Source organism: Acomys minous (assembly GCF_964271855.1).
Source record: "Acomys minous genome assembly, chromosome: 8".
NCBI lineage: Eukaryota > Metazoa > Chordata > Mammalia > Rodentia > Muridae > Acomys > Acomys minous.
Window position 1 is genome coordinate 72706313 of NC_140489.1, and position 27684 is coordinate 72733996.

Here is a 27684-nt window from a genome sequence, read left to right on the forward strand (position 1 = left end):
CACAAGGGCAATAACAACTAAATTAAAAGTGATCAGAAAGAGATACTAGCTATTAATCTGCAAAGAAAAGGTAGATGAAACGAAGTGTAGGAGAGATTGGCCTGTTTCTCAAAGACCCAATCTATCACTAAGACCACAGTATTATTATAAAAAGTAAACAAGCAAGAAACCCAACCTCTTCAGGGAGTTAAATAAAGTCCCACAATTAAAAAAAAAAAAAAAAAAAAAAAGGAACCAGGCAACTTATGGGAAAATATAGTGTATAGTAAATAGTGGCTTCAAAGGGACCAACTATAAAATATGACATAATCTATGATACATTGCCACTTATGTAAGACTATGTGCCATATACTTTACAGTAGCATGTGATTATTGCAGTATCTAAATAAACACACAGATGCCTCAGTGGGTAAGAGCACTGATTGCTCTTCAAGAGGACCCGGGTTCAAATCCCAGCACCCATATGACAGCGTACAACATGTCAGACAGACATATATACAGGCAAAACACCAATAAAATAAAAATAAAAAATTTAAAGTAGTTAAATAAGCACACATGTATTTTCTCTATGTAACATTATAGTCAGCATCACGCTCTTCTGTAGTCCACTTACATATGTGAACATGCATGTTTGTTACCCAGCACAATTACATTGCTGTTCATTGACATTGACTGAACCATGCTTTTATTGCACTTCACTATCAGGTTTCCACTTAGCATTCAAAAGCCCGCACATGTTTATCATTTAGCTTTTAGCATATAGCAAAAACCTCAAGGCCTCAAGATATGATAGCACAGAACAAATTCAGATCCTCTGATGTTTCAAATGAGACTGGAAAGGATTTTTTTTTAATGCAAAGACTTATATTTACAAGCCTATCACTATTTAGGAAAATGTTGAGCAATGCATACTGAGTGTTTTCACATAGCAGCAGAAGAAAACCAAGTGACCAACAAACAAACAAAAGACTCAAAGGGCTGACCATCTCTAGCTAATGCAGATGAACAGAGGATCTGATGTGAGAAGTGTAGGGCAATTCAGCCAGCAGAACACACCCACCTGCATTGGAGCCAGTCAAATTATAGCGTGCATTCAGCTTTTTGATGATGTTCTCGTGGATTTGGTACCACTCACTCTCTGTATTACACCTGTGAGAACACAACCATTCAGTTAGGCTCTGACACACAAGCTCAAGCCCCAGCTTGACAACACATCTCTCTCTTGGCCACTAGAACGTGCTATTCTACTAGGAGAACAATGCCTAGCCGTGAGGCTTACTTAGCGCAGGCAGGAAAGCTCAACTTGGCAGTGGCTGACAGTCTACCTTAATCCATTGAGAGGAAGGTGCTGAAGACTAAGCCTGAGATTCAAACTTTCACTATTAAATGAGTTATGTTTGAGGAGCAAGTTGATCACTTTCTCTGTCCCTTGCTTTCTTCATCTGTTAAACTTGCAGAGTTAATATATTAGACTACTGACCAAACACAGGCTTAAGTAATGCCAGCCATACAGTAAATGCTCAATAAATAAAGGTTCTCATTAGAAAATTTCTGCCCTCTGTAACATGACCAGGTCTGGCTAAAGTCAAAATGCAACCCATTAAGTAAATCAAAATCAATGCTAAGACAGCTTACACTGGTGATAGCCTGCCAGGATGTAAAGAAGGCAATGCAAAAATAGTTTCAGATTTTCCATGTCTTGATGAAATGGTATCACTCCATTGTTTTACCCTCTGAGCTCTACCTCTTTGATTTTTTTTGGGGGGGGTGGGCAGGGCAGTGCTGGGGATAGAGCATCTTAGGCAGGTATTCTACCACAGTGCTATATAGTGCCAGTCCTTGCTTTTAGTTTTTGTTACTTTCTAGCTCATGTTACCTTTGCTTGATGTAGTCATCAGCTGGCCTATGGGTTCCTAATGACTAGATATAGGATTTTTTTTTTTAATCACAGTACTACTGAATACTTTGAACATAGTAAAGCCTTAAGACTACCAGTTGCATAAACGGATGGAAGGATAGACTGATGGATAGATGGACAGATGGATGGTGGATAGGTGCCTCACTTACTAGTAACTCCTAATGGTTAATAAACATATGTATCTTCTCATCATCTTTATTGCTACAACTGCTCTAATGATGTTTCAGAGAACTTCCCTATCTAGATATGTTTGTAAAGCTGATATTACTTTTATGAGCTACAAATGCTCCTTCCAGAGGGCTGTAGATATTAAGACTGCATATACTGTCAACCGAACCCAATTGTCCCACGGTAATGGTACTCCTCTTAGCATGTCTGAGGCATATAATTCGCCATTACTAGCTTAGGTATTTACATATCATCATGGGTCTTCCAGGATAAATATCATGGGGGTTGTTGTCAAGACAACTAATGGGGATATCAAACTGACCCTTGGCTCTTAGAAAACTGGAAGAGCTAGATGGAAAACCATTTCATCTGTATAGCTATGAGAGATCAAATCCCGTTTAGTAATATTCCATCTCTATTTTTCTTCTTTCTGCCCATGTTTTGACCTTAAAACCTCCAAGTAAGATCAACACGCCTCAAACAAGTTATTTGTTACTTTTTTTTGGCAGGGGTAGGGGTGGGGGATCCCAGATGGAGGTAAGGATTCTGTTGCTTGAACAAAGAGAATTTTTTCCAAATGGATTCTAACAATCATTTAAAAAGCTTTATTAAGACTGGCTCCTCCCTACCGTCGGAGATGGTTTTCACGGCTTAGTATTTTTGTCTTGGAACTACTTTACAATTTGCTGAGTTGACAGTAGAAGCAATAACCAATAACATAATCTGATTCTTAAGAAAAGGCAGACAATAAAAAAATACAAAGAGCAGCACGGTTTATTTTTAAAATGGTCTTTTTTTGGTAGCTGGTTGCATAATCGGGGCTGACTCCTGTCACTGTCAGCCCCTCAGTCTTCCCAGTGGTGAGATAAAGACCACACGTGTCACCATGCCTGGCAAGACTATGCTAGGGAACAATGAGACTATGCTTGCAGAAAATTTTGGCTTTCTTTAGTAACGCCATGTTCTATCCTGCTCACGTTACTGGACAGTGGTGTGAAATAACATCCATGAAGCTGATCTGGGAGCTCAGGTACCAGAGGCAGACATATTTTGATCCCCTTCCTTAGTACCTGGCTAACAAGGGTAGGTTACTCAGTTCTCGGGCTCCTGTGTGAACTCACCCAAGACATGTGCTTCCCGGGTTTGCTGTGGTGATGAAGTGACGCAGCACATGTAAAGTTCTGAATCCTTTGCACACACTACACAACCCCAAGGGCTTTTATTAGTCACTGTCTTAACTAAGTCATAGTTTAGGAACTATAAGTAGCATTCAGGAAAAATGTTATAGTGGATTTAATCAGAACCATTAATAATGAGGGCTTCCATGAGAACAACAACAACAACAATATTGAATGGCAAGTTCTATTACCTACCAGTTTTAAGATGTTTTCAGCCTTAAAGCAAAGGTCATAGGTTTAACCTTCTTAGAAAGGGTAGAAACATCTCTGGTCCTAAACCAGAGGCTACAGATAACCTAATCTGTTTGTCAACTAATTACTGAATGTTCTGCAGAGACCTTGCTGCATAAAAAGTAGATAAATCCATGAAACCCTGAAGCTATGGACACAAAGCAATTTTTTTGACCAAGCATTGGCAAAGAGCCAGTTGTACTCTCTCCACCTCCCAACAAAACCCACAGAAACATAATCCTTACTGCTACACAGTATAAGTAGCGGCCTAAGTTTGCTCATAGAACTAGCCCACAGTGTAGTCCCTGAAGCCAAAAGTGAAGGCTCTAGTGAGTCTTCTTTGGGTCATGACACTGTTCATCAGATCTTTTCCACCAAGCCTGTGGGATGCGTCAGTGTTGGCTGATGCAGACACATATTTACATGATCATCTTAGAAATATCTTAGGATTTGGATTAGACCACACGATCTTCACAGGAGTGTTGCCTCTTTAACTACAGCCAACTCCAATATAACATTAAAATCTTAACCCCAGGGTCTCTGAATGAGACCTTATTTGGAAAGAGGGTCTTCTTAGAGATAACCAAGTTATAATGATGTCCCTGGGGTAGCTTCAATCCAATACTATCCTTACAAAGAGAAAATAGACTCGTGTGTCTATTTGAAGTGTCATGTGAAGAAGGCAGAGGTCACAGCAACTTACCAACAGGTATGGATGCCAGGAGAGAGGCCTAGAACAGATCCCTGCACAGTCCTTGCCCTGAAGGCAGCAAACATACCTGGAACACAGACTTCTGTCCCCCAGAACTAACTGGAAGATGATACACTCTGCTGCATAAGCCCAGCTATCCATGGTTTGTCATTAAAGCAGTTCCAGTCAGCTATCACACAAAATAGGAGGGGAATAACCCGTGCTTCCCTCTCTTGATTCTAACTTAGTTATATTTAAAAATAATAGATTTTTGCCTTCTAAGAATAAACTAATTATGTAATGGTAAGGATATGCTGCTAAGTTGCTTACGAAGTGAAGGAGATACCTATATAGATGGTCCCCCTAAATAATAAACTGTATTCACTGGTACCCCAATTCATTGATCCTCCAATTGGCAGTTTATAGGGGTTCAGACAAATGACTCAGGCCCACCTTTCCTCCTGCTGTTCATCCTCCCAGGCAGGATTCTCAGGCACCCTGCACCCAGGCCAAGCCCCCCCGCCCCAAAACACACACACACATTTCTTACATGTAAACTTTCAAGACAAGGTCATCTTTCGTCTCTCCTGTGAGAAGGTCTGCGATGCTAAGAACAGCACAGCCAAAAGGTCGCCGATACTGAACACTGCAGGCATTCTTTTTTTCTCCTGCTCCCATTCGACCTGTCCAGTTAAGAAGCAACCATGACCCATGAGGACATGTGATTAGATGCATCGTAGATACATACACAGGTAAAAGATAGGCCACATGTGACAAAACAAGGAGCTAGGAAGAAAATATCTTTAGGATAACATAATATTTCTCTTCAAATAAAGATTCTGTCTAACCACCTAGCTGTCTGACCTTGAGCTAATGGCCTCAACTCTGAGAACATGAGAAGTGTGTAAAAAACAGGAAGATTGGAGCAGATCTCGTGCATGGGAAGCATCTTCTTGCTCTGATGATGCACCATGAAAGCATCCCAGAAGGTGCAAACCATGCAGGACAGTCATGGTACCCATTTCATTTTCTACATTAAGAGTTGCATATTCAAAACAACTTCAAAAATTTCAACTTTGATCAGATGCCTTGGGACATGGCTGTAACCCCCTGTGTTTGGAGTGCTTAGACAAGCTTCTGAGATTGTACCACCTTGTGCTGCCTAGCAAGATCCTGTCTCACAATGAAAAACACAAGATTCACATCTGGAAGGAGTCATTTGGAGACTGAATATAAGTGACCAAATGCCAATTCCTGCCTTGGGACACAAGTGCTAACAACTTTGTCTTGCTCTGGAGTGGTTATGACAGATATAAAGTTTTAGTCCATTTAAAATTTTTAAGTTTTTTTTTTTCTTCTTCTTTTTCTTTTTTAAGATTTTACTTAGGTATATGGGTGTTTTGCTGGCATGTCTTCCTATGTGCAAGAGGGCTGCAGTGCTCCCAGAGGCCAGAAGAGAGCACTGGATCCCTTGGAACTAGAGGTATAAATAGCTGTGAGCTATAACGTGGGCGCTGGGAATCAAACTCAGGTTCTCTGGAAGTTAAGTGCTCTTAACCACTGAGTCTTCTCTCCAACCTGTTGATTATTTTGATATATGCTATGAGAACATTGTTTTCTTTTTTGTTTGTTTGTTTATTTGTTTTGTTTTTTGAGACAGGGTTTCTCTGTGTAGACCAGCTATCCTGGAACTCACTTTGTAGACCAGGCTGGACTCAAACTCACAGATCCTCCTGCCTCTGCTTTCCAAGTGCTGGGATTAAAGGCGTGGGAAACCACTGCCTGGTGGGCACATTGTTTCTTATTGGTATTTAACTCTCAGTTATTGCTTTTGTATACTCCAAGGTGAGAGCATCCTGGAGCTGAAATAGTATCAGGTAACAAAGAAAGAAATTGGTAAGGTTGTCTACAGATCCCCAAGAGATCCAGATTTTATTTTCCATTTGAGCAGCATTCTACAGTGTATCAATGTGCATCTGATACTCCCTTAGTCTAATGTTAAAAAGGAAAAAAAGGTGGCAATATCCAATTTGGTGTTTATCATTCGGTCTTTCTTTTTGACTATCTGTCTTCCTCTAGTATATGCACTACAGAAAGTGAAGCAAACACTGCAGGGGAGGGCAGCTGAGAAGCCCTGCTGTCGCTGGGGAAGATCTCTCACTGAGCTTTATGATCTCCCAATTTGCTCCAGTTGGCCTTGCCTTTCTTGTTCAAAGTTCTCTTTACTGGCTCTGTGGGCATGCACAGCTTTAGAAACTAAGGCTTTGATGCAATTAAAATACCAGAAAGATTTGATGCCCAATCTTGGTGTTCCCGACTGTAAGACTTATGATAAGAATTCAGTTCAGGTTGGTTTCCAGGAAAATTCTCTAAACAGGAACGAAGAGTGGAGGAAGGTAAAACACTGAGCAACTAGCTAAACACCAGAAAGGAAGCACAGGTGATGGTGGGACCTTTAACTGGGATGATCAGGGGTTCAAAACTGGCTTCTCCCTTTGCTTCTTTCCTCTTTTTTTTTTTTTTTTTTTCCAAATCAAGAACCTGGCCATAAATTCCCAGAAGTGAGATGTTACTGCTTTTGCTTTTGGCAGCCAGTGAGGGTCACTATGCCCTTTTCCCAGTAAAGCAGGTACAAGGGACATTCTATAAAAAGCAAGAAGTGTCTGTCCTTGACAGATAATAATCTTCTCCTTAATTTCACTGCATCAAGAACACTGGCAGATTCGTCCTAACCTTTCTCAAGTGTTTTGCTTTAGTTTCAATTCTGATCTGTTTCTAACTATGGAACCAATAGCTATTGTTTTGTAAGGATTTATTTGACCAACAGGGAGTAGGTGTTGGTAGGTAATTCCTATTTCAGCATTTATTTTGCTAACTTATGATGATGAACATCTTGGGAGTTAAAAAACAAAACAAAACAAAAGGCAATTCCTAAGAAACTACTCTGTATTTGAAAGGCTGCCCCAGGCCATCTCATTACCAAGGTGGGCTGCATCCTTGGCAAGGACTCTGTTAGTGAAGATCATGTGCTTTGATGATTGTTATCCTACCAAACCAAACTGACAGATATGGTCTAGAATATTTTCAAAGCCACAAGGCTTTGCCTGTTCCCTCAATGATTTAACAGATTAGACCCAAACTTGAGCAATGTTTACACAAAGATATCTAAAACACATTTTATATAGCAAGTGATTATATACTAAAATTTAAAAACTAAAAAGTATACAATTATAAAACAAACCTTGCTTTTATCATATTAGAGACACATTTAATCTCAAAAAATATATAGTAGCCTATCAACTTTCCTATTATTTTAAAGGAGTCTAACTACTTTCTCACATACTTATCCATATAATGAAAGTTAAAGCCCCAAACAGACACAGGCATTGGTACACATCTGCAATCTCATACTCAAGAGCTAAAACAAGGTTAGGAGTTGGAAGCCAGTGTGGGCTACAACGTGAGCTGTACATATATGTGATCTACAAAATGAGATTTTTGTCTCAAAACAACAAAACACCTCCAGAGCAAACAACGGTACCATAAAATAAAAGAATAAAAGAGCAGTTTACTTTAAAAAATTAACTCTCTTGTTCCTCCAATATCAAAACAGTGTAACATAGTTTCAGAACATATTTTTAATGAGTAGAAAATACAGAAAATCTATGTGTAAATAATAACATACTTTATAGTTTCCTTCGAAATACAATGTGGTCACAATATACGCAAGCTACCATACTACAGAAACAATGGTAACATTGCAGCCTGCATGGCAAGCTGCCATTCGGCTGCACATGCACTGTCCTGCAGGGGCTGTAGCAACTTACATGACTTGGGAACAGATTCTTAGTATCAGCTGGATGACACTAATAGGAGAGCTATGCTGTCTACACCACTCATTTTCTTGAGCTGTCATGTGGGGAAATGCCTGCTTTTAGAAGACTTTCATGTAGGAAAATGAAGGCCAGCAGTCCCTCCCTACCAAAATGTTGCTCTTCAAGATGGGAATAAATGCTGCATTATCTAAATCCTTTCATGATCAGATCAAATGTGACAAAGTGAGAGTTGACATTAAAGAGGCAGATTCATTCTTCCCTGTAGGGTTTCTCAGCACCTTCAATAAGCTGATGAAATTACATAAACTAAAAACCACACTCTGGTCAGGACATTGCTAGTAGTTATACAGATCTCCTAAGCTTAGAGGAAATTTAGCTCCTAAAAGTTGATTTTACAATATTAGAGACTAGAATTGAAAGAAAAATACAACATGTTTGAATCAGATAGGTTGGAGGAGGCAATAAAGCACAACAACGTACTTAACAATGTATATTCTAAAAGACAAAAATTCTACCTGGTGAGAGGGTGAAATCAACAACCCCGGAGAATAATTCCTAACTTCTTAGCTTCTTGGATTCAAATTTGGTCCCAGGCAGAAAACTACACTGAGCCACACAGAGACCCCTTGGGTATTTCTCCCAACACTCATAAGGGATGAACTTACCAATGCGGATAATGTGGACGGTAATATAGATGTCCTTCCTGAGTTCACTGCTACCCAAGTCCTATACCAAGAAACAAATCCTGGTTATTTTGGAGGTCCTATTCTGTGCAGCAAAACTCAGGAGCTCTGTGCACTCCCTCACAAATGAAGAAGATACACACAGACATGTGCAATGGAATGCTTAGGGCAGGGGGACCCTACTTTGTTCAAACCCAGGTCTAAACAAGTCACTACTTCTGCTTAGCTTGTGTAAAAAAAAAAAAAAACCACTCAGGAACAAAGGCCACTGTTGATCACCTCTCCTAACTCACCCATCCTTTAAACACTCCAGAAGCACAGACTGGATGGCCACTGCTGTGCGGGGCCCAGTCACCACTGTGCTTCTTTAAAAGTCTCCCCGAGCCACCAGGACTCAACCACAGGTGTGTGAAGCAGAATAAAAACCACAGTGAAGGCAGCGGTCAACTCTGATTGATGTTAGTCAGAATTCCAACTACGATTGCAATCTGGGAGTTATTTAAGACATTTAAGCAGAGTCAAGAGTTTCTCTTTCAGTAATTTACCTCTCCTTAGCAATAAACACAAGGTGCACTTACCACAAAGAGAGAGCAGTGTCTTTCGGGCTTATCCGGGACTTTGGGAAGCCCATTTCTATTCAGTCTCAAGAAAAATCTCTCACTATAAGAGAAAGACAGTTGGATACTTAGAAAAATTGTTTCATATTTAGCCTTTACTAACTGTTCTTCACCTGAAAGCTCAACATTGGAGAGCACTGAATACAACATGCATGTTTTTCACTTCTGATAGAACTGGCAAAGCAGCAACTGCTTATGTGCATATGAAAAAAAACCTAACTGTTCCAGCAGCAGGATAAGTTTCCTTGTTAGCGGTATCACCACTTTTATTCCAAACCAACACATAGTATGAGACAGTAGAGCCCAGTCCTTCCTGGTTTTATAACTAAGATGTTTTAATGATTTATATAATTTTACTTAATTTGGAGTAATGATAAAATGGCTTTGTAGTTCTTGGACTTTTGCATCTATTCTTCAAAACACAACAAACATTTTAATTCATGAAACTTAAATTTACTTTGATCTACAAATAAACAGACAATCTCAAGCTCTCTACTGAGCCTATATTTGATAACATAGTGTCACCTCGTTTATAATAAACACAAATGACTCATAGTGCCAATCAGTCAGTAACTGAAGACCATAAATGTTTGTGGATATCATACAGATTCAAGGTAATGCATGACATATTTATTTATGTTCAAAAATTAAAAAGATTGTCTATACAAGAAATATTAAAGCACCCACTATCTCCAGCTTTAAATTCCCCACTGAATTTCAATATCTGGTGGAAGAATCAAATAACTGGCTGCCCCAGGCAGAAAGCACAAAACCAATATCCACTGAATGTGAAATGATCACATGATGTGGCCTTGGCTACTGCAGGTTTAGCCCAGGGAAGAAATAGGCTCATAACCTACAGGTTTGCATATTACAATCATCACTAATCCTTGCTTTAAATAATAGCTCTATGATTCCAATACTACAAGCAGGAAAATGAGAACCATAAACAGGTCTCTACGGAGGATATGAGTTTCAATTTATGATGGCCTTACAATACTTCTGCTCTCCTTTGTGATATAACTCTAGATGGATGCATGTAACAGATTCAACTGCCTGGCTAACCTCATCGTTATCTTTTATTATACCTATTCTTGACCTGTCATATAAGAAAGGGCAACTAACACACATTTCTACTAGGCTATTTCCATTCCTCTTAACCAAGCTTCTTCCGTGGAGCAGGCGGCTGGTGCAGTGTGAATGGAAGGAAGATAAATTGCTGCAAGGCTCTTCAAAACTACAGTTCCCACGTGAGTCTGAAATGCAGGCTGGGAAGAGCAAACACAACCGAAGATGCAAAGTGAAATTAGTCCCGTCCAATGCTCATCTACAATAATCTTCTTTTAAATAGACTATAAGCTCTCTTCACAATGAAAGAAAATGCATTGGTATTTCAAACTTATAAGACATGATCAAAGGAAGTACACACAGATTCATTTTACAACAAGGAGTTCCACCTTCAACCGTCATAGTATTGGTCAATCCTTTTGAGAGTTCACCATTTAACAGATTTCTGCTAAGATCTTCATGTGGACGGACTCATCTGATACTCAACATGCCCTCAGAAGTGTGTACTATTATGCTACCTGTTTAACTGATGGGCAAACTAAGACAAAAGTTTTATCAAAGGTCCAAAAACCAATGTGACTAAGAACAGTATTTTGTGTGTTTGCTGAAAATCTTCACTCCTCATTTGAATGTTAGAGTTAAATTATTTTACCATTCTATGCAAATACTGAGCAAGGATTTCCCTAGCATGGAGAAAACGAGACAGGTACAGAGGTGAATACTTGTAAGGCAGAGGCCAGAGGACTGCCATGAGTTTGAGGCCAGCCTGGGCTACAGAGAACATAGCAGGACAGCCAGGGCTACATAACAAGCCTGTCTTGAAAAACCACAAAGAAAAAGGCACAGTCATCTCTGTATCTGGGACAGTCATGTGGCACTAATGTGAAACTGCTCCCTGAGGTTTCAGACTAACTCGAACCATGCCTTCCCCGTGCCAGCAGGACGAGGCAGGGACTAATCTTGGTTCCAGGCTGCACAGCAGTTCTTAGTTGAAATTTGTTCCCTGACAAATCGGTTTGTTTTTTCTCAATGAAAATATGAGTAAGAACATCAATTCTACTACACCCCTATTAAACAAAGACAAAACTCTCCAAAGATTTGAGAATGTGATTTTATTTAATCAAAACTGCTAAGGTTTAAACAATGGTGGTGCTTAGCTTCTCTTCGATTCATCACTAATGTGCAGCTACTAATTATAACACCTTAGCAAGCCACAGAAGTGGTGAGAGTGCCATCCCCTGGTGTGTATCACTGATAGTGTGCCCATATCATATTGCAAATGTTACAGTCAGAATGACCCTCACTGTGAGGCTCTTTTTAAAAATTTTTTATTTAGTTTTTATTTTTTATGTGCATTGGTATGTAAGTGTCAGATGCCTTGGAACTGGAGTTACAGACAGTTGTGAGCTGACATGTGGGTGCTGGGAATTGAACCCAGGTTCTTTGGAAGAGCAGACAGTGCTCTTAATCACTGAGTCATCTCTGCAGCCCCTGAAGCTACTCTTTATCTTCACTGAAACTCTTGAGAAAATTTCACACTATCTTATGATTTATCTATAGAAAACAATGCATATCAATAAAACTAATATACAAAAAATAAGACATTTTACATATTAAAACCTCAACTTTAATATTACTACAAAAAGAACTATCGAATATATCCAAGTTTCATCAGTATTTGGATAAAAACATCTTCTAAAGAATTCTGTTTCAGAAAAAAATCCTTTTTGCTTTGCCACTATTTTAATTTCACCGGTCTAGACAGAATCCTGATTATGCAAGTATTATACTATATCATATCCTGTTCCAGAAAGAACATCAATACATACTAAGCCAGCAACATATCCTTCAGCTTAAGCATGCCTTAGAGGGAAGATAAAAATAGGTTCAAAATGGGGACTGTGAAGCAATAAGTCATTTGCAATTTATTAAAAACCAGACAGAAAAATCTCCATGTCCAATAAAAACCAGTCTATTCATTTGGTGACATGGTGCTGTTTTACAAAATCAGTTTCCTTTCAGCTTTAGTGACACAGCAATTACTTACTCAGCAAATAGTTTCAGGAAAATAATGGCCTTCAGTAATGCACTTCAGAATCTTTGAAATAGAATTCTCTTCTCTCATATTTACAGAATATCATAGCATATGTTTTCTGAGCCAGGACAGAAACCAAACAAGTCAAAGGCAGTTCACTCTAGCACACCCAACAGCCTTGGGGCCATCTCACATAAAGGTCATTGGCCATACCTAAAAGGGTTTCTGACCTTCTCCCTCAGGTGAGCTGCTACTGCAATCAATCCTCCGGGATGTGACAGAGGAATGTTTAGTAGTTTGTAAACTCGTAAGTGTCTTATTAGAAGACACTCATTAAGTCATTTCCATTTCTTTTTGCATCAGAAGTTTGTGTCTGTCTTATGATACTATGACCAACTAGAATATAGGTATGTAATTAGCAACATGCACATCTTTAGCTTCAACCAGTGGTTCGGCAGTCCTCATCGGAACAACCTTTGAAGGCAAAAGAAAACAAAAGTCAAGGAGAAATTCAAAGTAGCTGGAAAGCTTGAATCCCCTCTGACATTCCCTTCCTCCTCACAAGGCCTGAAAAGTAAATGTACAGTAGGAAAGCATACAGAATTTCCTAGCAACAGTTCAGTCAATGGTACTTCATGACCAGTTGTCAGGAGGTGACTAACTGGTGCATGGCAGCTCTGAGTTCTAGATTACTTCACTTGGCCCTGGCCCCATGTACCTTTCACATCTCCCTGACACTAAAAAGGATGAGTAAGATGCAATGTGGTACAGCATTAAGCAATAAACATAATACAAAAAAGCCAATAACAATAAAATCTACTGTGACATGATGTTTTCTAATGCTTTCTTCTCGAAGATTAAACAAAAGAATATATCAGAGCACTTGGAAATAAGAGGTGATATATTATCAATAGAGAAAAAAATCATTATTTGACTTCCTTATCTACTGACATGTTCTCCTAGAGGAAGAACTTCACTACTGGAAAATTTAGAATCTCCTGAATTCTAAATGTGAGCCATTATAAATCATGACTATCTATTCTACTGACTAATTCTTTCTTTGGAAATGAAGAAAAAAATCATAATTATTTATTATTTATAACCTGTGTTATTCTGACAAGGATATTAAAAAAACAAGACAATGAAAGAAGAATATAAATAAACATCCATGACAAGGTGCCTGGGATAAAGTAATACAGGAAACTATGTACTTCATGCCAGATGCTGTAATTTAGCCTTTACAAAGATATCATTTAATTCCCACACCTGCCCTACAGGGTGCGAAGCATTATCATTCCAGTCCAATACACGAGAGAGCTTGGGCTTGAGATATTGGGCAAGTTGCCCCAAGGTTTATGGATAGTCAGGGATGGAGCCATGGTAACATCTGGCATCTGACAGGAGGGTCTTGGCTCATACCCACAGTGGTACCCTATCATTGAAAGAGCAAACTAATCGAGAAATGGACAAAGGAGAGCAAGACTGTGTTACAAGGAAGAAACGTTCTAATATCAATAAAATTTAAAAATAAAATAAAATAATTCAAAGCAAAATGTAACCAGTGTTTGTGAAAGTTATGTCAGTGATTGCCTGCTCAGGCGAGCTACTCAATTCTGAGGTCCTAAGTGAGACCGCTACAGATGGAAAGGACATTTCAACACTGTGGCTTGGTAGAGAGATGTCCTTACACAGTATGCCATAAGAAGCACAGTAAGGACCTGAGTGGCTATGACACCTCTTCTTTCTCTGTAGATGTTCCTCTTTGCCCCAGCCACTCTAAATCAGGAAGCTTTCTGCTATACCAGCTGTATCTGACGTCTGGGAGTCACCAGGCCAGATCTGAGAAGGTCCTTTAGAGTAATAGCATGAAGCGGCCCTCCCAGTAGGATATTCCTATATAAAATGCTCCACTCAAAGAGTAAGGCAACTAAATTATCTAAAGACCAATGCCAGGGACTTTTATATGATATATATTCTTATATTTCAAAGAGTATTACACTTTATAGAGAAATTTAGTACTTCCCAAGATGGATTGATATTGTCACTCCAAGTCACCTCTCACATAAGAATCAAACTGGTCTGAAGATTAATGCATGTGAAAGTCATACAACATGAATTTTATCCAAAATACAGAGAGTGATTAAAATCTTGGTTTGAACAATGTGGTGCAAAAGATCATGAGTTAACCAATCTACAAAAAATTACAAAGGACACTTTCAAAAGGTTTGGATAGTTAAACCACTTGAAATTTATTTATAGCCCCCAAAGTTAGCAATAATAAAATGGAGTAAACATTTAAAGGGCCATGTTTTTATAAGGTAATTGGAAAAATAAGAGAAACATCCCAATCTTCTATACTCATGCAAACCAATTGCAGCAAAACCAAACCAAACGTTAATATCAAATATTTAAAAATGCAAAGGTACTTGTCTTAAATTTAGCTATGTTGTGTGAGATAATGGTTAATACTTATTCTAATGGAACATGTAGGAAATGAAAGCAGAAGAGGGTACCACTAGGGGGGTAAAGTGGAGCCAACAAGAAAGAAACAGACAAGAGATGGGGTGATAACAGGAGATAAGGCATTGTGGCAGGGAGATGATTTTTAGAAAGTGTGATCACAACTGCATGAAAATGTCATCACTGAGCCTATTTTGAATACTGACTAAGAGTTAAGGGAGGGGGCACTCGCTTTAGTCTTTCTCCAGAGAATGTGTTAGGAGTGTGATAGGAAAGCTGGCTTCTGAGCAGAGGAAGCAGAAAGAGACATGGGGACCAGGGTCAACAAGAGGGTGATCACTGCAAACACTGTATCCTTGACATGCTACGAGGGAGCAATCAAATGGACCTATATACAGTAGTTACTCCAACTTTGTGAAGGAGACCACATTTAATACGGAGCTTTGAAAACAAGTAAAGCAACACTCTTTATAAGGACTCTGTGGTGAAGTAGGCATTTAAAACAGAAGAATAAAGGTTAAGAAACTTCAAATGGAAGCAGAATGATTAAATAAAAACCCAACTAATACAAGCCTTTATTATCAATAAATTCATCTCTCATGTATTTTTTCATCCCGAAAGGTTGTTTTTGAGGTTTTGTTTTTGTTTTTATTTTGTTTGTTGTTGTTTGTTAGTATTGTGACTATTAAGTCCACAATAGGTGTGGTGGCACTCAGCTATAATGTGCTATATAGTGCTCTGGAGGCAGAGGGAGGAAGAGGACTAGGAGTTCAAGGCCAGCTTGGCCTATATAGCAAGTTCTAGGCTAGTTAGGACTAAATCTTTTGAGACAATCCTAAAAAACAAACATACCAACAAAAAGGCAAGATTTAGAAACTGCACTTAATTTTTTCAACATTTTGAACCTAAGTAAAATACAAGGTTTAGGAGGATGTGGGTTGTTTTTATTGTTTGTTTGTTTGTTTTGTTTTTTGTTTTTTTAATGCCTTCCCTAGATGAACATTTGGCCTTAAGGGAGAGCTTACTTGTTGGCTGACTAAATGCATGAATAAACAAACTTCAGTGACTGCATGGTAAAGGTGTGAAGTGCATATGCCTAACTGGCATAAAGTAGACACACCCTGCTTAACTTGTAATCCAAGACTTCCAAATGCTTAGGGGGTCATGCCAGGCATTTATCATATGGTTTTTTATGTACTTTTCTTTTGCATGACAGTGTTTGCAAATGATGGCTCCCTAGAGACAGGTCTGAGAGCACAGCTCTGATGAGCACAGTGCAACGTGAAGCTTACTGAAGCACTCATCATTCTGGCTCTCTTATTAAGGAGCACATTTCCCCCCCCCCCCGACCCCCGAGGGGAAGAATGATAGCAAAGATTAAGATACTGATGGCATGATCTTTTAATGCTTTGCCTCAACAGCAAGGCAAGCCTTAAAAGCTTCCTTTAACTGTGTCACCACACACACACACACACACACACACACACACACCCTGTGCCGAGTACTTTGCAAGGTGCTGAGAACATAAAGATGATGAGAGGGTAGAGTCATACTACTGATAATTCCTTTGTCAATGTAAAATCCTCCTGTAACATAAATGACATTGAGTACCAAAGAGGCTCTTGTGAAGTGGTTACTACATGTGATGATGGCTTATCCCTTAGAGAGCTCAGGAAAACTAAATTATTCTGAATTCCCTACAGGAAGCAACCTGGGAGTTCATTGAAGAAAGACAAAGATGACCATAATAGCAGTGTGGGGAGTGGGGGGAGGCTCCCTCATCCACCCTCTGATTTGAAATGCAGGAACAGGGGTAAGAGTGCTCTCTGGTCACCTTGTAAAATACTCCACTACTTAAGAGAGTCAAGCTGTCTGCATAAACGTTTATACACAGAGAAAAAGAGAAGCCAGTGCAAGTTCACGCAGGCCGCGAGCATCTAGTGTCCTGTACCTCTAACCTGTCTAGTCATTTACTAAAATTAAATAATCGGATTATATTTATATCAAAAATGCTATAAAGAAGAGTGATTCAGTTATACTCCACATGTTCAAGATTTGCATGAAGCCTTCCCTTGCTCATTTCCTTTGTATCTTTGTATCCTGCTAGCAACTTCCTTAAAATCGTTCCCATTAAAGGTGACCAGGGTTTGTAGAGCCATTTTTTTTTTTCATATGTAACACAAGAGTGAACAAGTGAAGGGTAAGCCACAGATCTGATTAACTCAGAGGTGACAACACTCCCAATTCCCCCGCACCTGATGGAGCAATCAAATGATGAAGCGGGAGGGTGGGAAGCAGTGGTGCCTTTCAACAAGAGCCCCAGGGAAGGCCGCTGTGGGTCACTGCTGGGCAGACGCCCACCGTGAATCTGTGCCAGCATGTCTAGACACAGCAGGAAATGCTCTGAGGCCCGATAGGATGGTTGACACCGCCACAATTCAAGAAGGGTCGCCGAATGTATCCTCTAACTATTTTTATTCTGTGCACTGTACCTCTTGCTAGTCTGGCTGGGTACTTTTTCCTATACTGTTTTTATTTTTCTTTCTTCCGCCGCTCCCCCCTCCCCCTTTGGAAAGGCTACAATTTTAACTGAACTTTGTAATATGAAATTAGAAAAAGAGGCCTAGGCCTACAAACTGTCAAAGCCAAAACACTAAATGATGCTAATTTACGTAAAAATGTACATGCTGAATGTGTATGATCAGACCATGGTAAGCTTCAAATAATGCATCAAACAATACATGATGGCACAGGGCACAGGAACTAAAACCTGTAAAGGCTCTACTGACCTTACTATGTACTACCACGCACAGACAAAAATAGTAGAGCTCTCCTAGGCTGAACCAAGTAAGCTCCTACATTATGTCAGCCGCTGAAAAGGATTATTGATAGCTACAAAAGCAAATTTCTGAATGAATAATCTCCCCACCTACATGAGAATCCCAGCTCTCTTATTCCCATGTCCACTATGGTGTTTCAGGATGTAAGCCCACTTCAGGCTTTCCTGAGTACTCCTGGCTAAGGTAATATGGGCTTCATATCACCTTTTTGCTAGTAGGTCTCTCTAAACTGTAAGTAACTGCAAGATCATAAGCAAAGCATCACCAATTTCCTGGAATGTCATTTTCCCAAGAATGCAAGGGAAGCCACCACACACTTTGAGCTAGGATAATGCATTATTTCCTGTTTGGGTTTAAAAGTCATCCTCATCATAGCCACAGGCCATGGTTAATCTGCCAGGTACTGAGCAACATCCTATGGATTTAACTCTTAAGAAATCCCACCAGGAAAGCACTATTCTCCTCACTAAGTCCCACTAGTTAACAGCTGTAAGAGACATGAAGTTCCATGCCCGGGCTGATGTAACAAAGTGAGGATTTCTACCCAGATGTTCTAACCTCAGAGTCTGGCCACTTAGTCACAGCAAAAGGCTATACAAGACACAGGTGATATGTGTCTCCTAGACAGAGCAAAATTAGTAGCCGTTTCACAGTTCAGTTAAGAATCCGAATTATTAAAAGGTCTGTGCTTTACCTATTGTACTCAGTACTTTTTCTCCCTTAAATGGTAGAATTGGACTGAATAAAGCATAATTGTAGGCAAAAGAAAGCTTCGATAGAAATAAAACACTTTTAAGAAAAGTGAGTTTAACTGCATTATTGTAAGAAAAAGACCTGACTTCAGAAAAGTTTTAGAAAAGGAAAAAACAAACAAAAAAACCCCAAAAAAACAAAAACAAAAAAAACAAAAAAGAAAGAAAAGGAATCAACAGAACATGATCCTACTGCTGATTTCTCAGATGAAAGCCTCTGCCAGCAGGAGTTATACATGAGCAGCCTTGCAGTAGCTAGGGAGCAACTGGGGACAGTCAGGCCATGTTAAATTCTCTGATGAGATCAAAATAGGAATGCCTTAGTCCCATGACAAAATTACCATGTTAATTAACGAAGACTTAGAATACACCAGTAAGAAAAAGAATGAAAGTTACAAGTCAAGCACCAAACTCCGTGAAGTTCACTGGTTGAGGCGTTGTCCACACTCTGACGCAGATGAAGCAGCATGTATGAAGGGAAGAGAAGCATTAGTGTGCAGCTGTACAGCCTATGTAAAGCAACACTCTGTGGCTCTGTATTACACATGAGGCAAGAGTCATTTCTGGAGGGCCAGCTAAAGGAGCCCCTGTAACATATACTGTCAGTTCCCTTTCTCTATACAATTACATTCATACGCCCTATCCTAAGGCTCAGATGGTTCCCAGCCACACCCTCTGTGCTTCCTTTCCCATGGGTCATCTCTTATGTGCAAACATGAGTGTGTTTCCTGATGCCTCTCTCCTAAAGGGGCCTGGAGCCATCAGTGATTTCCCCTCTCCCCCTGTGTGGCCTCTTCTTCCTTACTGGATCCCTCCTGTCCAGTCTCCACGAGTGCCTACCATTCAAGATCTTACAAGGATGAGCCCTATGTAGACCCTTAATACTCAATAGTAAGCACAAAATGGCTGGGGGAGAACATAGCACATTGTGAATATTACAGATGAATGTGGGGTTCAGATGGGAGATACTGATTCCTATATAGCTTACACTGTTAAAAGACCAGCTTCACTTGACTTTGGGCAAAAGTCTGTAGGCTGTATCATCTACAAACAAAGGAGTATTAGTGGTACGTACCTCATAGGGGAGTTGCAAGAGCTAAGTCAGGAAATATTTTAAAAAGAGCTTAGAACTGTATCTGGCATCTGAAAGGCATTATATAGGCATTTTCTACAGGAATATAATGAAATAAGATACCAAAGATGCAAAGAGTGGACCCCTCCCTGCCTTCCTCAGCTATTCCTTGTGGAACAAGGAAATCAAACCTAGCCAGATAATTGCTCTCTAAAAGTATCTTGCTTATGTGAAACAACATGGCAAATTCACTTTTTAAAAACAAATAATTACCTTTCATAGAAAGAAGTTGTGTGGCAGCTGTATGGACCTTAAAAGAATAGTCTGTAATTTTCCATGATCAGTAGGCTGGGTGGGCTGGTGTGGTACCCGAGTAGCTGAGAAAAGTAAGCTGGAATGGTGAGCTGTCGGGTAGGCATATGCTCGGCAGATGCTGTCAGAACATGCCCGTATCCCTCCTGGTGTTTACAGAAAGGAGGGTCCCTCTCCTGGGCCAACTTCAGGCAGATTCAATAGTTGTTTAAAAACTAAAACCCTGCTTTTGTAAACAAAACCCCAGCCAAATGGTGATTTAGGGAGATCTAAAAACATCAGCCGTGGCTGACACTCTGGTGATATTACACTTCACAATTTTGCTAAATGAACTAGGAAGGTGATAGCACACGTTGGCTCCCCTTGTCCTGGATACCTGTGAGGACAGAATCTGAGCTTTTGTCTCTGGCAGAGATCAGCAGCTCATACTGCTTCATTTCTCCTTGGATCCTCTGGAAGGGGCTGGTGACATTGGTCATCAGTAAAAGCATCAGCATCAGCACAAACCTGGTGACCTGAGTGTGACTCCAGAAAGGCACTTAAAGGTGGAAGAAGGTAGCTCATTCCACAAAGCTGTCCTTGGACTTGCACATGTGTGTCACGATATGGGCACAACCCCCATATATCATGTAGAGACATACGCAATGACATCATATCTTTAGGGTGGCTGAGGGCTCAGCAGGAAACTTCCTGCTAAGCTCCAAATTCTGAGCCTCTTCCAGGAACCCACATGGTACAAACAGTGGGTTGACAGACAGCATAAACCCAATACGCTGTTTTCTGACCCCCCATATGTGCCGTAGTATGCCCCATGAATAAACAAACGGAAACACACTTTAAAAGAATCCTCTGAAAGGATTCAATTTCAGAAACCAATTTCTACAAAGCAGATTACTTCTGGAGCCTCATGGTAGTTTTAGTGTTATTATTATCAATGATGATGCTAAAAAATTTAAATGCCTTGTGTAAAGAAGCCCAATGCACTGACTGTTTCTGTAAATTTGACACACACTAGAGTCACCTGGGAGGAGGGACACTCAGTTGAGGAGCTGTCTCCATCCGACTGCTAGAGGGTACATCCTAAATTGCTTATTGATGTAGGAGGGCCCAGCCAGATATGGATTGTGCCATCCCTAGGCAGCTGGGCAGGGGGCCTTTGAAAAGGTAGCAGAACAAGCCAGAGGAAAGCAAGCCAGCAAGCAACTGGACTCTACTGCAGTTTCTGCCACCAGTCCTGCCTGGGCTGCCGCTTTGGCTTTCTTTATAACAAACTGTAACCCTTTCTAGCCCAAACTGCTTTTGGCCATGCTGTCTCTCACAGCAACAGAAACAAAATTAGGATCCCCGCAATGCTCTAGAAGCACAGTTTACATTTGTAGTTCTTTCCTCTGAACAATGCAACAACAAGGCGAAGGACACAAGAACTATTCCGAGTTCCAAGATCTAGGAAAAAAGACCAGGGCAAAAAGTCACAGTTGCTGTGCCACCATAGGGCCAAGTATTAAGTAAGAGGCCTGCATTGTGTACCTCTTCAGAAGGGGATGTGTGGCTCTGCTTTACTGGCAGTTTGATCACTATGTTGTCTGTGTAAGCAAGCCTCAGGAAATGTAAACCAGTTAGACCTAACAATGTTCAAATACCTAGTATTTGAGAGTTTGAGCGATGCAAGACTCAGGTGGCCCACTCAGGAAACAGAACAGGGAAGTATTCATGCTGGATTCTTCCTCGGCTCATTGTAGAATATATGGGGGCTGGAGGAGCGCCGGTAAAGCCCGTAGCCTATCTGCATGCAGACCAGGAGGAAGGCACGTTCTGGACTAAACTGGGAACCAGAAGTTCACCGTTTTGGGTACCCTAGCTCAGGTTATTTTCTTATTTTCATCAAGCAAATAGGAATTAAACAAGGGGAATGCTGATATGGCCACTTAACTGGAATGGCTTAAAAATTCTGAAAACATTTACAAGGCAAACTCAGAAAGAAGCTAATATTAAATCAGTGTCATTTCAATGATATTAATATTACAAATTAAGTACACTATATTATGATAAAAATATAATGGCATTATATTATGTTAATTGATAATTTTATTGATAACTTTATATCAGTTAGCATTCTATTAATCCTAATATAAAAATTGGTGAAATGTTGTATGAATTCAACTGCAGCACTTGTGAAAAAAATAAAACCAACAAAACAGGAATTCATTTTTCAGCACTTTAGCTTAATCGAACCAAGCAGAAGAATTCTCCCTTCACATTCTATACTGATTGTTAAAACCATAAATGAGAGCATGTTATAATCCATTGTTTTTAGGATTTTGTAAAATGATCAGTAGAAAAGCAAGTATTGAGCCAGGTGTGGTGGTACAGGCCTTTAATCTCAGCACTTAGGAGGCAGAACAGTGAGTTCAATCTCCTCCCCTCCCCCCGGGCTACATAGCAAGTTCTAGGACAGCCGAGGCTACACAGTGAGGCCTTGCCTCTAAAAGATAAAGATAAGACAGAAAGAAAAGCAGGTATCATCTCTGATTTCTTATGCTCAGAGCTACAACAGGCCAGTGTTGTAAGCCTTTTTCTTCTCTTGGAGAACTGACTTGTGATGGGAAAAGTTCTTCAAGGACACTGATTCATCTCCTCCAACTGTTTTCCAGGTTGATTTGGAACTTGTCTTATCACTGTTATTTCCACACTTCATAAACTCTACTGCACAAAACCACTGCCTTCCACGTTTTATAGGCATGGTCCACTAACCAGAAACAAATCTCCCTCTTACCAGTACATAAAGACTAATTCGTAAGTTACCCATCATGTTTTATTGTTACAGGTGCATTAAAACAAACCTCACACATATTTCCTTAAAAAAAAAAAAAGAGGGAAATACTCCTATATTACTTTGCATTTATGAATCAGTATGTGTGGCTTAGAACTGCTAAGCACGCTTGGTGTTTATTTTAATGAGTTCTTTAAAAGCACTGTACAAGTGATCATTATATCCTGATTCATGATTTAAATGTGAATTTTCAATTTCAAACATAAAGTGCTTTATGCTTCCGTTGAAAATAAACATAGTTCTTTTAAAGTCTCAGTCAGAGTTCAAACGTTTGGCTGGGTACACAAAGCATCTACTCTATGTATTTTCCTAAACATTGAAAGTCTGGGTTAGGGATATCACTCAACAATAGGGACTCACTCAGCATGTACAAGGCCTGAGATTTGATTCTTAGCACTACAGAAAAAACAGAATTTATACTGAAAAGCTTGCCATGGAGAACCAGGATGGGTAAGAGTCAGAGCACTGATAATGAAAAACAAGCACTAAGTTTGTGCTGTTTTACAGCTCTGATACTTCAACAGGAGTGTCTGCAAAGTTCTTCCTTGATATCATTGATCCAGACACAGGAAGATCAATGTTGCTACTTACTGAAAAGCTGAAAGATAAAATGTGCTGACTTTGATAAGTAAACATTATGCTATAGAGAAATTTTATCTTCTTGGCATTATCAACACAAAGTAACTAAAACAAAAAAACAAGCTGGGTATTGAGGCCATCTTTCATTTAAGCTCACTTAGGATTCTATAAGTTTTTGATTTCCCAGGAACTCTCAAATCTATCCAACCTTAATGGAAATATCTAGAGGGTAGGTAAATCAGAAATTCAGGAACTGAGGCTGGTAGACCAAAACATGAACCTGAAAGCATCCAATATGCAAATATACACCATGATTATAACAAGCTCAAGTCTTTGCCCACATGCTGTTACCTGATTGGGCGATTCTCTTTACTGTCAAAGAGTGAGAAGATGACCTCCAGCTCCTCTCCCAGGTTGGAACACATGAGGCTTTTCATCTGGACAAACAGGTGGTGGCTGCTGGCCTGCACTGGGGTATCTTTCTTCCGATGACGATGTCCCATCTGAAAGATACCCACCCCACCAGGAAAAAGACAGTCAGCATGGACTGACAAAAATAACGGGGCAAAGCTGTGGAGGGATGCGGATTGCCTATAGTAAAATTTCCTTTCATGGTAAATTCAGTATCTAATCTAAATTTCAAATTTTATTCTAGCTTCTTCAATAAGATGATCAAGGGCTCTTAATTTAAATTTTCCTTTAAATTTTTAATGTTAAGATGATACCAACTCATAGCATAGATTCAGGAAGGAAGAAGTTCAAAGAATTTCTGATGGTCCTAGTCAACTTACAGGATGAGAATAAACCAGTTATCCTAAAGAACAGACAAGAGAGCTGGCCTGGTGGTGCAGCTTGTAATCCCAGCAGCTTGGGAGGCTGAGGCAGGAGGATTTCAAGTTTAAGACTGGCCTGACTACAAAGTGAGTTCAAGGACAGACTGGACAATTTGATTAGACCCCTCCTCTCACTCTCTTCATGTATGTGTGTGTGTGTGTGTATATGCATGTATGTATGTATGTACTATGCATGCATGCATGCATGCTAGGGATGCTGCCCAGTGGTAGAGCAGTTGCTTAGCGTAACATATACAAAGCTTTTGGTTTAGTACCCAGAACAGGAAAAAACAACAGCAACAACAATAAAACAGCCTTCTCAAACAGACAAACAAAACTCTTCAGATTCCAGTTACAAGTCATTTGATAAATGAAAGCTCAAGAATAGTTCTATAACTTCTCATTTATCATACTTTAAAATTATTTTGAAAATTATACTAAACTGCAAACCTTTGTTAGTTTCTGAATGAGGCTATGTCAAGTCTTATTGTACCACTCAAGCAAGTTAATACTTGAGAGAAGGTCAAGGAGCCCCCGGGGAAGCTAAAGTTAGGAAGAAAGAGCCATGTATCCCCTTTTCCACTTGCTTGCATTGCAGCCAGCTGGTGCCAAACTTGTGACGTAGGACCAGAATTGAAAATGCACATAGTTCAAGGAAAGAAAGCAATCATGCATGGGGCTACAAGTGGGAGACCATGAGGACAAGCACCCAGCCAATTATTATCCATTAGGTATCTATTACATGCCAAGCACTGGGACCGCAACAGTAAAACATAGAAACGTTCCATGCTTCATGGCGATGGTACCCACTAGGGGGATCTAACACCAGCAAAACTGGTAAGTGTACATGCAGATACACCTACCCACCTACCTACCCAGACACACCCAAACACACCTAGACAGACAGACAGACAGACAGACAGACAGACAGACACACACACACACACACACACACACACACACAAAGAATGATGAATGGGAAAAATCTATATTATTAGCAAAGTCCTTAAAGGGTGTTTTGATTTGAGCCTGGAAAGTCAGAAGACTCCTTGGCAAACTGTTCCCGTAGCAAAACACTATGAAAGTAACAAGAACTATGTATGGCCTCCCCAGGCAGGGCTCCCCGATTTGATTGTAGTGAAGGTGTGGCTTGTTTCCCCTTTGGAGGCTGATTGATAAGTACTTCTAGAAAAACAAAAAACAAGCAAAAAGACAGAGAGAATAACACTGTGATGTAAAAAGAAAAATTATACAGGCTTCTAATTCTCTATTTTCCATGCATATATTGGCCCAGCTGCCAACTGCTGCCAGTCTACTCAGATCTTGGACCTCTACTTTGGGGAACACTGATGCAGGATAATCGGGCAAGAAAGCACCTGGAAAGTCTGGTAAAGTATGGGATGGGATGGTCACTTTCATTTCAAAGACTGACAATTGTTACTCCTCCTGAACCTCCTCATTGAGAAAGGAGTAATTTGAGCAACAGGCATTTAAATGCGAGGGTTTCGACTCCATGCCTGTGATGGTTGTTGGAGGCAAAGCCCCATAACCACATTTCTATAGCAGGTACCTTTTAAGACTTGTAAGTAGAGTTTAGTAATTACCAAATGACTGGCCAACTTTCAGGGCAAATGCCTTTCTTACAATTTACAGTTGTAAATGCATTTGCATACCATGTATTCTGAACTATCTAAAAGAAAAGGATCACAAACAAGTAACCCACTAAACAGACCTTTAGTCAGCTCATACTCATCAGGCACATGGGATACCTCTGTGAAAGTGAGGAGACACACACACACGCACACACACACACACACACACACACAATGCACACACACACAAATACACACACACTTACACACATACACACATACACACATACACACACACACACACACACACACACACACACACACACATGCCTCATCAGCCATAACTATTAGAAAAACATTGAAGGAAAATTAACTGCAGAGTGTGGGGGAAGCAAAATTCTTCCCTGTTTCCTGTGAGGCTTGCTCAATTTTGTGCTTTCGAAATTCTTTTCACTGGGGCAAAAAGACACATCACATGCTTATAAAGCTAATGAGTTTAATTCAAAAGGAGTCTTTTCCCCTTAGATTGCTAACTCATTTGCTGAGTTACTTAAAAATCCACACATAGGTCTAGTCAAAAGGGCAGCACAGCATAAAGCTTTTCCAAAGAAATGAATGGTGACCAAAGACACAGACACAGACACAGATGCCTCCCGTAAAGAACTGAGCTCAAGGAGGTGCCCGCTCTTGACCTCACAGAGTACCAAGTTTCTAGCACCAATTGTGGCACTCAATATGAATCAACAGGGGAAAAAAAATCAGCTTCCTTACTCATGCAAATAATGTAATATATGAAGAGCAGTGCTTCTCAACCTTGACTGCTCTTTAGAGTCACCAAGAGAGCTTTTAAAAAATACTTATGCCCAGGTCCTGTCCCAGAACAATTAAATGGAAATTTCTAGAGGGTGGGGTGGGGGGAGTCTCAAGAGCTGTAGTTTTAAAGGCTCCCCAGGTGCCTCTAATGGGCATTGAGGGTTGAGAATCATTGGTGGAGATTATATGCGGAGAGATGCAAATCATAGCAGACTGAAACATGCATTGTTGCATCTGACAAGTCATTAATTACTGGCCTGGAACGTACCTTGTATGCTAGGAATAAGATTGCCTGGTTCTGTGTTATGCACCTGTGACAAAGACCCTTCTGTCTAGCACTCTCGAGCACTTAGTTTCCCCTCACCCACCATTCGTCCAGATCTGGGATGGGTTTGGATTTAAACGGGTTATGATTACTTGCTTAACTTTTGATAGTTCATTACTTTTGAGGACTGCTAAAAAAATCCTCATGAAAGGAGCATCTCAGTTACAGCATTAAAATGGCATGCTAATACTCCAAGATCTGTATCTTGATAGTCACAACACAGACAATAATCCTTGACATCGCGTGTGGCTACAGGTGTAAAGTATAGCTGTACTGCATGTGCCTACAGCTTCTAGTTCAACTATACCTTTTATTAGGAGAAGAAACAGATTTCACTCCAAAGATTTCTTCAACTCAGATTGGTATTCCTCATGTGCTGCCTTAATTTCTAAATGTGTTACACCCAGGTTTCTCAACTTTGGTGGCAGAGGGAGATGTGGAGTGCTTTGGGGGTGTATAGCACCCCACAAGTGGATTCTTTCTTCTACTTTGTTGTGGCAACCAAATTCTGTCTTCAGCCAATGTCAAATGGGGTGGGGGGTAGTAAAATTTCTTTAAGAACCGCTGTTTGCTATTTGGCAACTACTGCTCTAGGCCACTAAGAGCTGCAAACAAACAAACAAAAAAAAAAAAAAACAGAATCCCTGCAAACATAAAGTACCCCTAAAAAGGATGCTCTGCCAGCCCAAATAAGCAGAGATTCTGGCCAATTAGCTTTTCTTTATAACAGAATTGAGTTGTGGCCTTTGGCAATCTAACCTTTGCAGGCAAACATGAGTTAGCAAGGTAAGGTTAGCACTTTGCCAGCTTAGATGGATATAACTGGGTGAGAATGATCTGTGAAGAGGGCT

The 27684-nt window shown here is 40.0% G+C and overlaps 1 protein-coding gene across 4 annotated transcripts in view; it reads right to left on the minus strand.

Moving 5' to 3' along the window:
* The window catches only part of DOCK4 (dedicator of cytokinesis 4), a 421713-nt gene that overhangs the window by 182872 nt on the left and 211157 nt on the right, over positions 1 to 27684 (minus strand). For all 4 annotated transcript variants that reach the window (XM_084791186.1, XM_084791187.1, XM_084791188.1 and 1 more), the window contains exons 8-12: positions 23622 to 23773; positions 9284 to 9365; positions 8688 to 8748; positions 4737 to 4869; positions 1061 to 1149 (exon numbers count right to left, since the gene is read on the minus strand). In XM_084791186.1, the coding sequence (XP_084647312.1) occupies positions 1061 to 1149; positions 4737 to 4869; positions 8688 to 8748; positions 9284 to 9365; positions 23622 to 23773 (517 nt within the window). The remainder of the gene's footprint in view (positions 1 to 1060; positions 1150 to 4736; positions 4870 to 8687; positions 8749 to 9283; positions 9366 to 23621; positions 23774 to 27684) is intronic.